General features: G+C 34.4%; 1 protein-coding gene across 6 annotated transcripts in view; it reads left to right on the top strand.

Annotated features, from left to right (window-relative positions):
- CNKSR2 (connector enhancer of kinase suppressor of Ras 2) overlaps positions 1 to 15,179 on the top strand; it is a 285,915-nt gene that overhangs the window by 149,616 nt on the left and 121,120 nt on the right. For 3 of the 6 annotated variants that reach the window (XM_027533486.1, XM_027533487.1, XM_027533490.1), the window contains exon 9: positions 10,236 to 10,382. The exons of the other annotated variants lie outside the window; for them this stretch is intronic. In XM_027533486.1, coding sequence (XP_027389287.1) covers positions 10,236 to 10,382 — 147 coding nt within the window. The remainder of the gene's footprint in view (positions 1 to 10,235; positions 10,383 to 15,179) is intronic. 6 annotated transcript variants of the gene reach the window in all.

Here is a 15,179-nt window from a genome sequence, read left to right on the forward strand (position 1 = left end):
GAAGTTAAAGAATACCATGAATGATAATGAAATAAGAATAAAATGGGCTTTGATTTAGTTTCCTATAGCATATACAAATGTGAACCATGAAGCCCCTCAAAATAAACTTTTGACCTTCAGAGACCAAAATATTACCAAATACCATACTGAGTTGGTATATTGAGTTGCTCAAAATGCTAAACTATACCAGAAGCAGAGATACCAATGATACAAAGGTGCAGTTTATATAGGTAACAGGATAGGTAATAGAAGATAATGCAAGTAACAGGATGTGGAAATGTATCTATCACCTTTGGTAAAAACAATGTGGGTGATCTGTAGAACTAAATGGAAAAAAATCATGCGTATTATTTTCTTCCTCCCATGAGCTTCCTCATGAGTCAATCAAGAAATTCTGATTTAACTCTCAGAACTTCTTGGTTATAGAGAAAGACTCCAAGAAGGTGGTGTACAATAGGTGAAAACAAAGTACTTCTTGTAGTCTTCAAGTTGGTTTTCTCTCTTGGACTCCCTATCCATCTTCAGCGGTGAGAAACTGTTCTCTGTGCTTTCTCTTAAATAAAACACACACACACACGTATATTATATATGTGACTGTGAAATTCACATGAAAATATTAGCTACCAAAACATATGTGTAAATTCAAATTGTGAGGAGCTCAACATGGTCCCAGTTTTACAGTAAAATTAAACCACATAAAAAACTTGCCTTTAAAAAACAAATGCTTTAATAAAGTCTTATTTCATTGTATAAATACTTAAGGAGGCCATGAGATGAAGAGTGGCTCAGTGAATAAAGACATAAAATTGTGGAGTATTCCCTGTAATGAAAATAAAACTTTTTAATTCCTTCTTTTTGAATGTTTGTTCCCTTCATCTTTTCCCAAGATTATCTCTTCTAGTCATGTTTGTAAAAAATAATCAGTACTAAGGTTTCATTTATAATAGATAGAACCTTGGGTCATTTCTAATACTCTGAATTACCTATTTAAATTACTCCATGCTGGATTTTTTTTTAATTTTACTTATTTATTTATTTTCGGTTGTGCTGGGTCTTTGTTGCTGCACATGGGCTTTCTAGTTGTGGCAAACAGGGGCTACTCTAGTTGCAGTGCACGGGTTTCTCATTGCAGTGGCTTCTCTTGTTGTGGAGCATGTATGGACTCTAGATCACAGGCTCAGTAGTTGTGACACACGGGCTTAGTTGCCCCATGGAATGTGGATCTTCCTGGACCAGGGATCAAACCCATGTCTCCTGCGTTGACAGGCGGAATTCTTAACCACTGGACCACCAGAGAAGTCCTCTATGCTGGAATTTAAAGTAATTTTTTTTTTTTTTGCATTTAGTTCCTTAACCAAATGCATACCTTTCAGCTTATATTCCTCTTTATTTGAACCATGGGTAATTCTCTATTTCTACTCACTAAATGAATGATTGTGAAAAAGCAAAATTAGGATATCCCCAAATATATCACACAAATATATTGTGTGAAAAAAATAAGTTTAGGTGAAGTTTTTAGATTGGTACTTAAATTTAGTGATTCTAGGATCTTTGAAAGATACTGTGTATCAAAATTCATTAATTCTGAAATGTTTTGAAATGTTTCAGTAATGCAGGAGAACAGAGCACTGTAATATCTCAGCACCAAAACATTTGGCAAAGACACAGTGTCATTAGTCTGAATGTGATGGGTTGTGTATTGAATTGTCTCTTTAGTGCTTTTAAAAAGAGCAGAGGAACATTTGGGTATGGTGTGACTCATATCGTCAGACATTCATATAGGCACACTTCAAGCCTCTTTGAAATTTACTTTGTGAATAGGTATCATTTAAACATTACAACCATGAGTAAGAGCCAGTGTTTACACAGGAGTGTGTGTAATTGTTAATGAATGGGTCTGTTACTTTGTCTTCTGAAGGATAATAACTTTGAAAATATTTTAAGAATGTCCTATCTTCCTACTTGTATTTCTAGAGATGCTTTTTTATAATTTCAAATACAGTTGTAACAGAGGTAAAGGTCTAAGTTGATAGGCTTACATTCTTTTATGCTTATTTGTAACTTTGGCTACTTGGAACCATAGAGAGTCTTTTCATTTGTTGGTCAAATAATTCACTACCTATTGTTTAGGAATCAGATAGGCTAGAGAATGTCCTAAAGGGATCAGAGACTTCTTCACTCTATGTACAAAGAGGAAAGGAAGACTGTCACTTCTTTAACACCAACCCCAAAGCCCTTTGTGTACCTAATCTGGGCAAACCATTGTCTAAGGACCTGCCCACTTATGTTGCCATTTACCCAAGAACCCTTGGTATCTGCTTCAACCTGATCAAAGCAATCACAAGCCCTGTCTACAAGAAAGCAGAGCATGTGGCTTTAAACTCTTGGGATACCTTAAAAACTCTGTTGGACCATTTTAATTCTGTTTGTGCTGAAAAATACATTTCAGTGTCCAAGTTGGGGATTGCATTTAAACTAGTAAGACATGCCATTGTTTACAGACACTGAATTTTGCTACCTGGACAATCAGGAAGATACTATTTGTAGTTCAGCATATGTGAAAAACATATTATCTTTAATAATATGACATACTTGGTATCAGATGTATAGGTGGATTTTTAAAGGTCCATGAACTTTAGTGTGAATAAAATATTCTATTAAATATTGAGAAAGGAAAACCTGGACTTAATATTTTTCTAGAAAACCTTCCTAACTGTTTCTATAATGTATATGATGAAACAGAATATTTCTACAACAAATAGCAACTATATCCATTGTTACTATGGGTATATATTATTATGGATATTATAGATATTATGGATATTATATATTATTATGGAAAATATTTTTCTTGTCATAATCAAATCACTGTGACTTTAGGTCTGAAGTATCCACTCTATATTTTTTTTCCAAATGTTAGTTTATAAGAAAGTTTATTTGGTAATTTGAGGTAAAGAATGTTTATTATAGCTTTAGTATCAAGTATATTACATTTAGAGAAAAATTTAATATTACATCTTAGTTTTATATACAAAACAAAATTCCCTTTGGACTTTTAAGGCACTTCATTATCTCTGAAACATTCACATTCTCGTGTCACCATGTCATTTCACTAGTTATCAACAAATACTCATTAAGTCTCTGCCATTTCTAAGACATTGATTGCAGGTATATCCAGAAAAATGAGACTCAGTTTTTATCCTCAAAATAAAAGCTTCAATATCCAGTTTTGTGAGGGTAGATGAAGGACATGAGGAAAAATATATAGCTTTAATAAGCAGCAGTACATGAAAAATGCCATAAGAGAGATGTAAAGTCACATGAGGAAAATAAGGTCCTAGCTATAAGAGGCTGTATGATGGGTGTTGCATTTAATAAGCACCATTACGGATACATGAGATTTTATATGTGGCAGAATAAAAATGCAAGTATTTATATAATAAAAGGGTACTTTTGCTGAGAAGAAAAGCACAGTGTTGAAGGGCAGCATAATACTAACTTAACCAATTGTTCCACCCATACTGAACTACTGCTGCTGCTGTTGCTGCTAAGTCGCTCAGTCATGTCTGACTCTGTGTGACCCCAGAGATGGCAGCCCACCAGGCTCTGCAGTCCCTGGGATTCTCCAGGCAAGAACACTGGAGTGGGTTGTCATTTCCTTCTCCAGTGCATGAAAGTGAAAAGTGAAAGGGAAGTCGCTGAGTCGTGTCCGAATCTTAGTGACCCCATGGACTGCAGCCCACTAGACTTCTCCATCCATAGGATTTTCCAGGCAAGAGTACTGGAGTGGGGTGCCATTGCCTTCTCTGATACCGAACTACTGAGAATTGCTCAAACTGGTTTTAACTTGTCTCAGGGCTTTCTTCAGTCCCTCAGCTTCCATATCCTCTTCACGTGTCCACTTCCTAAGAAATTCAGCTTAGGCTAATAGGAAACCTTTCCTGAACCCTCAAAAATGGGTTAGCTGCCCTTGGGGGGGCTCCCATTATCCATTCTATTGGGGTACTTCTCTTCAGTTCAGTTCAGTCACTCAGTCGTGTCCGACTCTTTGTGACCGCATGAATTGCAGCACACCAGGCCTCCCTGTCCATCACCAACTCCTGGAGTTCACTCAAACTCCTGTCCATCGAGTCAGTGATGCCATCCAGCCATCTCATCCTCTGTCGTCCCCTTCTCCTCCTGCCCCCAATCTCTCCCAGCATCAGAGTCTTATTTATTGTAAATGCTTATTGAGCTGCTCATCTCTCCCCTGCTCATTATGCTTTTTAAAGAGTCACAGGTTGTGCTGCAAGCGCCATTGCACCCATAATACATGGAAGGCACACATCAATATTTAGTGATTTTATAAGTTATAATATCCAATCTTAAAAACATATTAAAATAGTCTAGACATGGGCAAGTCACTGGCTTCAAGAAGCTCACTGTTCTCAAACAATGTTTCCTGACCAGCTGCATCAGCATCATTTGGTAACTTGAGGGAAAAACATGTAGATTCTAGGGCCCCACCTCATACCTACTGGATGAAAAACTGGTATTTCCAGATGGTTCTAACACATTCTGAAGTTTAAGAACTACATTAAAGAGAAACTATAGGAGATAGTGATGGCCATATTGGCACAGGGTCTATTATAGGAATTGACTCTTTAGTTAGGCCTTTGGTGAGCTTTTCAAGTGTTTTGAGGAAAAGAACACTGTTATGCTGTAGCTGTATATTGGAGCTGCAAAAAACTAGTAGTAGAAAGAGCAGTTAAGACTTAAGTCTAACAACCTGGTATCCAAGACAGATAAAGGAATGAGAAGAGGTATTAATTGCCAGAATCTGTTCTTTAGGATGGGCTTCCCAGGTGACATAGTGGTAAAGAATCCACCTGAATGCAGGACATGCAAGAAACACAGATTGGATCCCTGGGTAGGGAAGATCCCCTGGAGTAGGAAATGGCAACCTACTCCAGTATTCTTGGCTGGGAAATCCCATGGACAGAAGAGGCTGATGGGCTACAGTCCATGTGGTTGCAAAGGGTTGGACGTGACTGAGTAAGCACACACATTCTTCAGGGTAGATGTGTATTAAAAACAGGGGGAACTGTTGTAGGTGACTCCATGCTCAAAACTTGAGAGGATGATGGGGAACTTTTTATTGTTGCTGTTGCATCAAGTGTTGCATTCGTTTGTACTACCAGTGGAATATTTAGAGGAGGATGTTTGCTGTCATAATGCCTTGTGCTTTAGAATCAAACAGACTTGAATGAATTCTGGCTTTGCAACTTACTATGTTTCTATTGGGCTTCCCTGGTGGCTCAGATGGTAAAGAATCTGCCTGCAATGTGGGAACCCTAGGTTCAATGCTTGGCTTGGGAAAATGCCCTGGAGAAGGGAACAGCTACCCACTCCAGTATTCTGGCTTGGAGAATTACATGTTTCTATTAATAATGTTGACCAAGAAAACTTAATCTCTTTTTGCTTCAGTTTCTTCACATGTAAAGTGGGTTTAATAGTTTACTCCCTAGGGCTGTTGTAAGAATGAAGATATAAACAAAAGGAATGCAGTATGAAGCACCTAGCACAGTGAATTACTGGTGCTTGATTATTCAGTAGCTATTAGTATGGATGAATGAACTGTTGAAAATATGCCACAACTTCTTGATAGGGATTGGGGACAGTTAGGAGGATTTGTGAGTCATGCAGAAAGTTGTTAGTGGAAGTTCTGCAAACAAGAGTTTTTTGTAAGATGACAGCATGAAATATTAGGGGAATAACACTTAGCCTGGAGGAAACTCTTGCATGTATTGGTTGTGAGGAGGAAGAAAGATGGAGGACAAGTGTTCGGAGTTGTATCAGGACCACATCCATTTACTACAAAGCTCATCTGTTGTCATCTATTTGTACTTTTCTACCCATTCTGCATAGTAAAGTTGTAACGTATTGTGATTTTTGAAGTCTAATTATTTAGCCTGTGCAGTAATACATAAACATCTCTTTTGGTATTGAGTTCACTTTTTCACAAGTCTATCAGTTCCTTTTTGGATGTCTTTGATTATTAGAATGTTTTTCTTTGTATCCCAGACTCACTTAAAGTTTTGTACCTTATTTAATTCCTTCCCATATTAGTGAATTATACTTTTATATTAGCAACCACTAGAATCCCTGGTTTTCCTTCTTTCAAAGCTCCTTCTATCTCCTAGTACAGAAAGACTTTCACTGCAGCCAATGTAAAGTATATAATTATTTTTCATATTACTGTTGCATCTTCACATGGCTTTTAATTCAGGTCTATCAAATTTAATACTTTAAAACCATAGCCAGAAACTCAAATGAGGAAATAGAAAAATAAGTTTGAAAAATGATTAATACACATTGATATATTTCACTTATTTTGATGTCTATGTACCATATTTAGCTCCGGAATGGGGCTCCTGAATTTCTTGAAGTTGTAACCCATATACTTGCCTCATTTCATATTAATACCATCTATTCATGTCCCCCCTATAATCTGTCAACCATAAGTATCTTAGTAACAGAGAAATAAATTTATTTTAATAATTCACTATACTTATGTTTGAAGATATGTGAGGATACACAGAACCAGAGCTGAGAATCATTTTTCCTAGAGCTCTAAGACCACACCACATCTGCCCTTGAATAGAACATGGTACAATCCAATAAATGGGTACAGTCGTTAAGCATAATATGCAGTAGAAAAGGTAGAAAGTAATGAAGAAATTATCCAAGTCAAGGAGCTTGAGAAAGGACTAAGGAAAAAAGATTATTCATATGAGAGGCATGTAGTCTGGTTGCTATTTATAGGTATACAAATACTGGGGTTGGACTGATATAGCTAAAACCTATCTGTTATTAAGAAAAATGTTACATGTATACTGGGAATTACACAGCCAACTTCATTATATTACTATTCAGCAGTTTCCACAAAAACCTAAATTAATACTTACGTGAGGAATCTATTGAAATCATTCATTGAATAAAAAATCAACAGATAATGTAGGTCTTATTATGAATAGTTGAGTAATAATTTTATTTTTCTTTTGACAATTATTTAAAAGGATAATGTACAGAGCGGATGTCATTTCCCCATCACCATCTTTTACTGTTCTACATAGTGTTGCCTTTCTGGTTCTTTTTGTGGGAATTTACCATTGATAACAAACAGTCCTAATGAGATAATTCAGAAAATTCACAATTTTCTAACTGGAATATTACTCTTAGACTAGGTCCATTAATCAATATTTTGTTGGCTTTATTGTTTATAAAACACATGTTTATTGCCAAAAGTTTAGGAAATTAAAGAGTAAATGGGAAAATATATATTACAGTCTTTATTACACTTTAATGTAACCATTGTTAATAGTGGTATATAGCTTTCTGTGTTTTCTATATTTATATACATATTTTTAACAAAAGTAAAATTGAATTACATTAGCGAGTCGGACATGACTGAGTGACTTCACTTTCCCTTTTCACTCTCATGCATTGGAGAAGGAAATGGCAACCCACTCCAGTGTTCTTGGCTGGAGAATCCCAGGGATGGGGAGCCTGGTGGGCTGCTGTCTATGGGGTCACACAAAGTCGGACATGACTGAAGCAATGCAGCAGCAGCAGCAGCTACATTTAAACTTTTCCTACACAAATTTTATGTTCCATGCTAATGGACATTTGCATAACGTACAGTTTTTGTTTGGTTTAAACAGCACTGCAACATACATGTTGCACATTTATCTCTATGCTTTTATCCAGTCATTTCCTTTTGGCAGTAGAAGTCGAATTTGGGAGCCAAAGATAAATATATGGATTGCTTTTGTTTAAAAGACTGCTAATCGAATGTCAGTGAGCGTGGTAAGGCTAATTAAAAAGTAATAAAGTTATATAATTTTCTGCAATTAAATAACATTCATTCAGCTTAAAATTTAAGGCTTCCCAGGTGGTATAGTGGTAAACATTCCACCTGCCAATGCGGGAGATGTGAGAGACACAGGTTCGAGCCCTAGGTCAGGAAGATTGACTGGAGAAGGAAATGGCAACCCACTCCAGTGTTCTGGCCTGGAATATCCCATGGAGAGAGGAGCCTGGTGGGCTACAGTCCATGGGGTCACAAAGAGTTGGACGTGACTGAGCGACTGAGCATGCATACAAAATTTAAATCTAACCAAATAATTACTTTGTCATCAAAAATCAATTTCACTTTTTCATGGAGAAACAATTCTGTTTTTTGGAATTGTGTACTCAAAAAGAGCATAGAGAAATTGTGAAAGAGTAGGATGAATCGAATTACACTAAATGTTACACTGGAAAACCCAGTCAAGCCCTAAGAATTTTCAACTAGTGACATGATTATGTCATAGAATAAAATGAAGAGAAATTGGTACATAGAAATCAATGTGTAATTCGTTGTCTAGAGTAGATAGGCTGAAAGAAGGTTACAGTAATATTGACTGCTTTAGTATCATTAGCAATTATCTAAATAATTAAAATAAGTGATAAAATGTGGTTATCATTAATAAGTTGTTCATAAACTCTTTGTATAAACAGTATATTTTTTCCCTCCAGACCTGGTATTCAAAAATCTGCTCACTTATTTTTTTGGCAAGCAAAATGAATACTTGAATTTGAACTAACTTTGCTTTGATCTTGGCTCATAGAAATGGCTGTAGGGACACTTCTTAGCCATCAGAAGAATCAGAATCAGTGTACCTTTGGGGATGTAATAATCTCCACTTATATATAATGGGAGACATTTGACCAATATCATTGCTGTAGCTGATCCACATTAAAGTGATTTTTTAAAAAATTGACAGCCTGTTATTCATGTTAGGCAAGTATCATAATGATCATTTTGATTCCTATCTGAGACCGTGAGGTTTTAGGCATTATAATGTCTTGCTTCCTTTGTGTCCTCTTTCTCTTAAACTTCGCTCAGTTTAGCTAGAGTAGAAGCTGTAGTTTAAATGAATGGTCCGTCATATAAACTAAAGTCTCCCATTATCCTTCAGTGGCTGTGGTCCAGAGTACCTCTTTCATCATAGTCTCTGGGATCTGTGCTAATTTGGATGAAAGTGCTCATTCTTTACAGCTTGAGCATTATCTCCCAGGCAAAAACATGGTGAATAGGTACAGGCAACCATTCCGTTTCATTTAGGTGCCTAGGAAGAAACTAGATCATGTTCAGACCATTGGCTAAATCTTGCTTGCAATCCAGGATAAATTTTGACCCACTGTATTTATATAACACATTTATATAATTTATGTAGCATAAATTTCTAATCCATTAGAGTTGGAATAAATGGTTGTCTCTTTTAAATGTGAAATACATTTTTTTAAACCTTGGAATAATAGATGTTTTTAATGTGTTTCTTTAAAGAATACTTCTAGGATTTCAAATAACTGCATAACCAGTATGTCTTAAAGCAAATTAACAAATATTCAATAATGTAAAAGAATGATAAGTAATATAACATGGATAACAGTTGAGCCAGGTTTTTGGACATTTATCAAGTACTTCTGTTTAATTATACATAATTATACAATATGTTTGGGGTGATATTCACATATCACATAATGGCTTCATTAAATTTAGTTTATTACATTTTAAATTTATAGAGTCTTTTGGAACACATTTTCAATAGCTGCTGCATTGGAGTAGCATTACCTTGTCATTTCTTACTCTATATTGTGGTTAAAGGTTTATTTTATCAATCCTGTCTTCCACGCTCAGAATGTCGCCTTGGTGTGTCAGTACCAGCTGGTAGTATAATGTCAGTCTCACTTAGGGACACTAGTACCACATATCTCTAAAAGATGGTGATGAGCAAGCATGTGGTTTAATTTGTGAGTTCAGGACATTGCCAAATCTTTGTTTCAGGCATGCGGATTCTTAAATTGTAAGTTGTGAACAAAGCTTGGATCTACACCTTGTGCAGCATTAATAGTGCCATAATTTCTTTTAATTCTAAATTATTCTATTGGTTGGATACCATCTTAGTCTCTGCTTTGACTTGTAAATGTCCATTGTTATCTCATAATGATATGGACTCTAATGCAATAACATGGTTAGTCAATTCAAAAATAAAATATCTTTTTGAGTTTATATCTCCTGAAAATTGATAGGATGGTACACCAATTATGTGGTTTTCTTTTTTTTCTTACTAATCTTATTAAAGGGGGAGAACATTAAATCTTTGAATACTGTACCTCAATTTTATTGTAATGATTTTGCTGGTTACCAGGTGGGGTGGCAGTTGAAAAATTTGGTGAATGCACTACGAGAGGACCCGAGTGGTGTTATCTTAACTTTGAAAAAGCGACCTCAGAGCATGCTTACCTCAGCACCAGCTTTACTGAAAAATATGAGATGGAAGCCCCTTGCTCTGCAGGTAATGAAGCTTAATCATAAGTCATACACCATCATTTTAGCCATAGATTATCTCAGTAATGCTTCTTTATTGTGCCTCATCTCAGCAGCATATGGATTAATCTTGTATGCTTTTGAAAATTTGTTTGTGAAATGATCTCTTCACAGCTGATCCTAATAGGCTTAATTGTGATGAAATTTCAAACTCACTATAACTAAAATCAAATGATAAAGAACCCTGCCTTAATTTTTAAACATTTTAAAGCATAATTCCAAAGAAAAGCACAAGTTATTTGAAGCCAAAATGTGGATAGAAATGAAAGTGAGAGGTTTCATTTTGTGATATAATCTTCCATTTAAAAGTTATATCCATATATACTTCTTGAAGAAACTAGATAATAGTTTATAGAATTCTTTTAAATCAGCTCATGAGATAAAAATAGTTGTTTTTGAACAGTAGGTAGAGAAAGTTTTAGATAGTAATTAAAATGTACCTATTACATTCTTCCTGATGGATCATTTCTTTCATTTCCACCACGTATAAAGGCAAAAACAGGGAAATTGTTACGTTAGAAATTCTGCATTTTTCTTCAACATGAAACATCACTCTAAAATGTTACTCTGGGTGTTGATAAATTAGGTTCATTAAGAACCAGAGGTATCTAGGAAGTGATAAAAATATTCTGATTGATAAAGACAAGGAAATAATACATTTTCTTCCTTTTCAGTCAGGCTATAATGTTTAAACACATCATAGAAGAAAATTTTACTCTTCACAAGACCTGCACTTTTAAAATAGAAGACCATTACCTTTCATAGAAGTTTAATTTTTAAAAATTAAAGTCGCCCATTGAAATAGAACATTTCCTGTTGTTCAGATTAAAAAGAAAAGCAATAAATGAAAATGCCATTGTTATCGCTACTATTAAGTTCTGTATTAGTACCTTACACCAGTCTTGATTTTTTTTCCCCTGAAATTCTCAATTCTTCATTACACATGAATGGCCTTATAGATTACAATGATTTCTCATTGTTTAAAACTTTCCTACTTCTTGGCCTCAAAGTTGCATTATACTTAAATAAGATAAAAATATAAAAAGAACATTAAGATCTTTAAATTTTTAATGTGAATCTATTTTTTTCAAATAAAGATGTATAAAACTATATTTTAAAACTATATTAATATGTCCAAATGCACTTGACTTGCAGTGTATGTTTATTATCAAAGATTTTTGATGATCATTAAAGTTTAGAGACCAGTATTTGACTCATTAATTCATAGATTAGCAAATCAGACCTTCCCATCACATCATTTTATTTTCTCACTGCATTGTAAGTTACTTTGTTGTTCCACTCTGTAGTTTTCTATTGACATGTCTTCCCCAAAGATCCTTCTTCAGAGCCTGAAAGGTGGGAACCCTGAAGAAGAGACCCTTTTAGCCATTAAGTTTTCGTCTCTATATGTGTGGTTAAATTTAACAGCTTCTCTCTAGCCCCTTCTGCTTCACAGTGAACACCAAAAAGAAGCTAATTTCTTGTTGATCCATGAACTCTATTTGAGGGAATATCTCTAGAAGATAAATTGATGATTTGGTCCCCTTTTAGATTCTTTTCCACAAGCACAAACTGGAGAATTAAGCTAATGACAATATATAGTTAAGAATCACTTTTATAGAAAATTCTGAAATAATTGAAAGACCTTTTTTCTTTGCTACACATACATTTGGTGTGTGTGTTTAAACCTAGAGAACAAAGACTTTAATTTTTTAAATTGTTCTACATCATTCCTTAATTATAATAGATACTTAAGACACTGTTTCTAGGTTCATTCCTAAATGCCAAGAAATGTGCCTCATCAGATCACTAATTATATTTATTCCTTATTGCCTATTGAGTTACTTTGAGTATACTTGTAAATTTACTTTTTCAGAATGCTGAATTCAGAAAAAAATAAAATCAGTATTTACGTAAGTGCTTGTATGTGTTGACATTTTTATAAATTTGTTACTTCGCCTGCATTTAGTTCACCTAAAATGTATTGTCCAAGCTCGACGCTTTATAGATAAACAATACTATTAATGGGTTGGAGGAGGCAAGGAGGGACCCTGCTTTCAACTTTGAAAATTGACTTTAAGAAGCAGAAGAAAGAGTAGTAGTTTTAAGTAAATATTTACAGGTGGTGGTAAAACAAAGTCTTAGGAGTAAGGGCAATGGATTAGTCCTGTAACATCGCACGCCACTACCAAATCTCCCACCGCCAAATCTCCCTAAAGTCTATTTTGAAGACCTGAAATTGTACCGTTACAGAGTTTCATTTTGGTATTAAGGCTTTGGCTTGTGCTAAAATGTAAAAAGATACCAGAAGCATAATGGAAACTATCTGGCCAGAATTTTAAGAGAATGAATACAACCAAAGATGGATAAAGCTTGAAGATTCCAGGATCTGGAGGTTGTAAGTAGACTGCTTCCAGAAAGGGAAAAATCAAAGAAATAGTGGGATGAGAAAGTCTTACAGGCAGTTCTGGATTCTTTGTAACTTTGCCTGAGACTACGTATTTTTCCTAGTGGCCAAGAAAGGACCTCATATGTGAAACTTAAGTGCTTAATGTAGCAACAATCCTCTGTGCAGACATAAGTACCATTCTTATTGTAGTCCTGCTTCTGGTGTGTTGGAGCCAAAATGCCCATTAACTCACCTGAATACAAATTTTCATGTTCAACCTGAAGAATTGGACATTAGGTTATTTCTTCATAGGGTATACCAATAGTCTACTAAGAATTATTTCAAATAGAGTTTACAAAAAGAAACAATCTGTGGCATATATTTAACCTCAATATGTATATTTCATCTTTTTCTTTTATGATACCAGGCTTAGCGTTTTCAGATAAAGTATAGCAAAATTTGTGTAGTTTGGAGGTAGATGCTAATACATGCCTCTAATGAAGAGAACAACTTCATTCTAACAAAGGAATAATTATTTTTTAAACTAATAAGGAAATAATTTGTACCTGCACAACTAAAATATAGCCTTATCTACCTTAAGGTTGATTTTTGAGGAATACACGTTTTAATAAAAGTCATTTTAGTTCTAAAACGAATAGTAGCTTCTATTATTAATTAACTGCAAAAAAAAAAAGATAATTAACTACAATGACAAATTTTAATCTGGATTTTCTTTTTAAAATCATTCGTGGAATTATAGCCAAATAAGCAAAAGCATACAATTGAACTTCATGCTCACAGAGCAATTTCATTAGTACATTTCATGAAATTTGGCAACTCTTGTTAAATTCCTGATTTCTCAAATGTTTTGCAATAGAACTGAAAGACTTAAAGATATTTTAGTCAAATACTACAAGCAGATTTAATCTGGAATTGAATTTGTTGTCATCTGCACCCATTTATATATATACAGTAGAGATGTTCTACCTGAGGTAGAATCTTTTGTTCTGAGAAAGCAAACTAGCAATTCCTTGCTTTCTGAGAGCTGTTTTTAAAACATGTCCTTAGTAGCACCCTCTACTAATGTCCTGGATTTTGGTAAGCATGGTGGTTGCTTATGGTCAAGTCCTTGAAATTCAATGAAAAAATCCTGGGGAATTATGGATAAACCTCAGTGTATATTTTTTGATGTTTGTCGTCTTAAATTAGCGTGCATAGGTCACCAGCTTGCACGAGTGGTGTTGTTTTCTTCTTACAAGAGATGTATGGGAGAATTAGCTGGACACTGGTGAGAATATTGATTGAAATCATCACTGGGAATCAACAATTTTAAAAAACATTTAGGAACCCAACTTTTTTTTTTTTTTGGTGAAAATGCATCTCAAAAATAATCACTAAAATCAATGCTGGAATTTGATTTACTGATACAGGTTTCATTAGACATTTTTAATGTAAAATGATATCAAGCTGTATCATTAGAATTGCTCCTAGGCTGTTCTAATCCATAAGTCTTTTATATCGAAGTGGTAATTTTTTGTGTGGTTTTTGTGCTTTTCACTTTAAATGTTATTGCTTAGCATTACCTTGATGCCATTTTTACAGGATATTTAAATTAAATACATTTGAGCAGAGAAAGAAATGGAAAAAGAAATGGAAAGCAAATAGTCGTAGTAGTCAGTTTTGTTTATCAACTGGTGTAACGACTGAAGAACACTGATAATGTTACATTTCAGATACATAGAAATATGAATGGTTGAAGTCACTGTAAAAATAAAAACATAAGGAATAATAAAATTTATTTTAATATCAAAGTTATAGGATGGGGTGGCCAAAAAAACATTAGAAGCAAAGTTTATATGTTTCTGAGAATTTTGCTTTAAAAGCATGTTTTGGAGGAAGGAAGGAAGGTAACTAATATTAATATGACACTAGAGAAGAAAATAAGTTTTAACTAAAAATGTAGTTGTGCTGACTGGGAGGCAGAAACAATTACATGTTTCACATGCTCAAGTTAGTAAATAGCTGCAAGCAATTGTCACATCAGATTTTTGTTCACCAATGCTTAAGCAAATTAATTAAAGGATCTAAATCACATTTGTGGTTTTCAACCAAATGCTTTCAAAATGTTAACACAGACTACAAATAATCACCTAATATAAAAAATTATTTAGTTTTTCTATTCTTTAGCTTCCTAATCTTTCTTTAGTTAATATTCTAAAAATAATGTGTAGTGTAAGGTGAAAAAATTAGAAGCTCAGTTTTAATGTTGCAGTATTAACTATGCCCGTAAGAGTGGACAGCATAAATATCCCAGTGGTAGTTTCAGTACAGTGTGCAAATTTTGATGATTAATTGGAAAAAGCCATTTTTTGATGT

The sequence above is a fragment of the Bos indicus x Bos taurus genome, chromosome X, assembly GCF_003369695.1.
Source record: "Bos indicus x Bos taurus breed Angus x Brahman F1 hybrid chromosome X, Bos_hybrid_MaternalHap_v2.0, whole genome shotgun sequence".
In the NCBI taxonomy this organism is placed as follows: domain Eukaryota; kingdom Metazoa; phylum Chordata; class Mammalia; order Artiodactyla; family Bovidae; genus Bos; species Bos indicus x Bos taurus.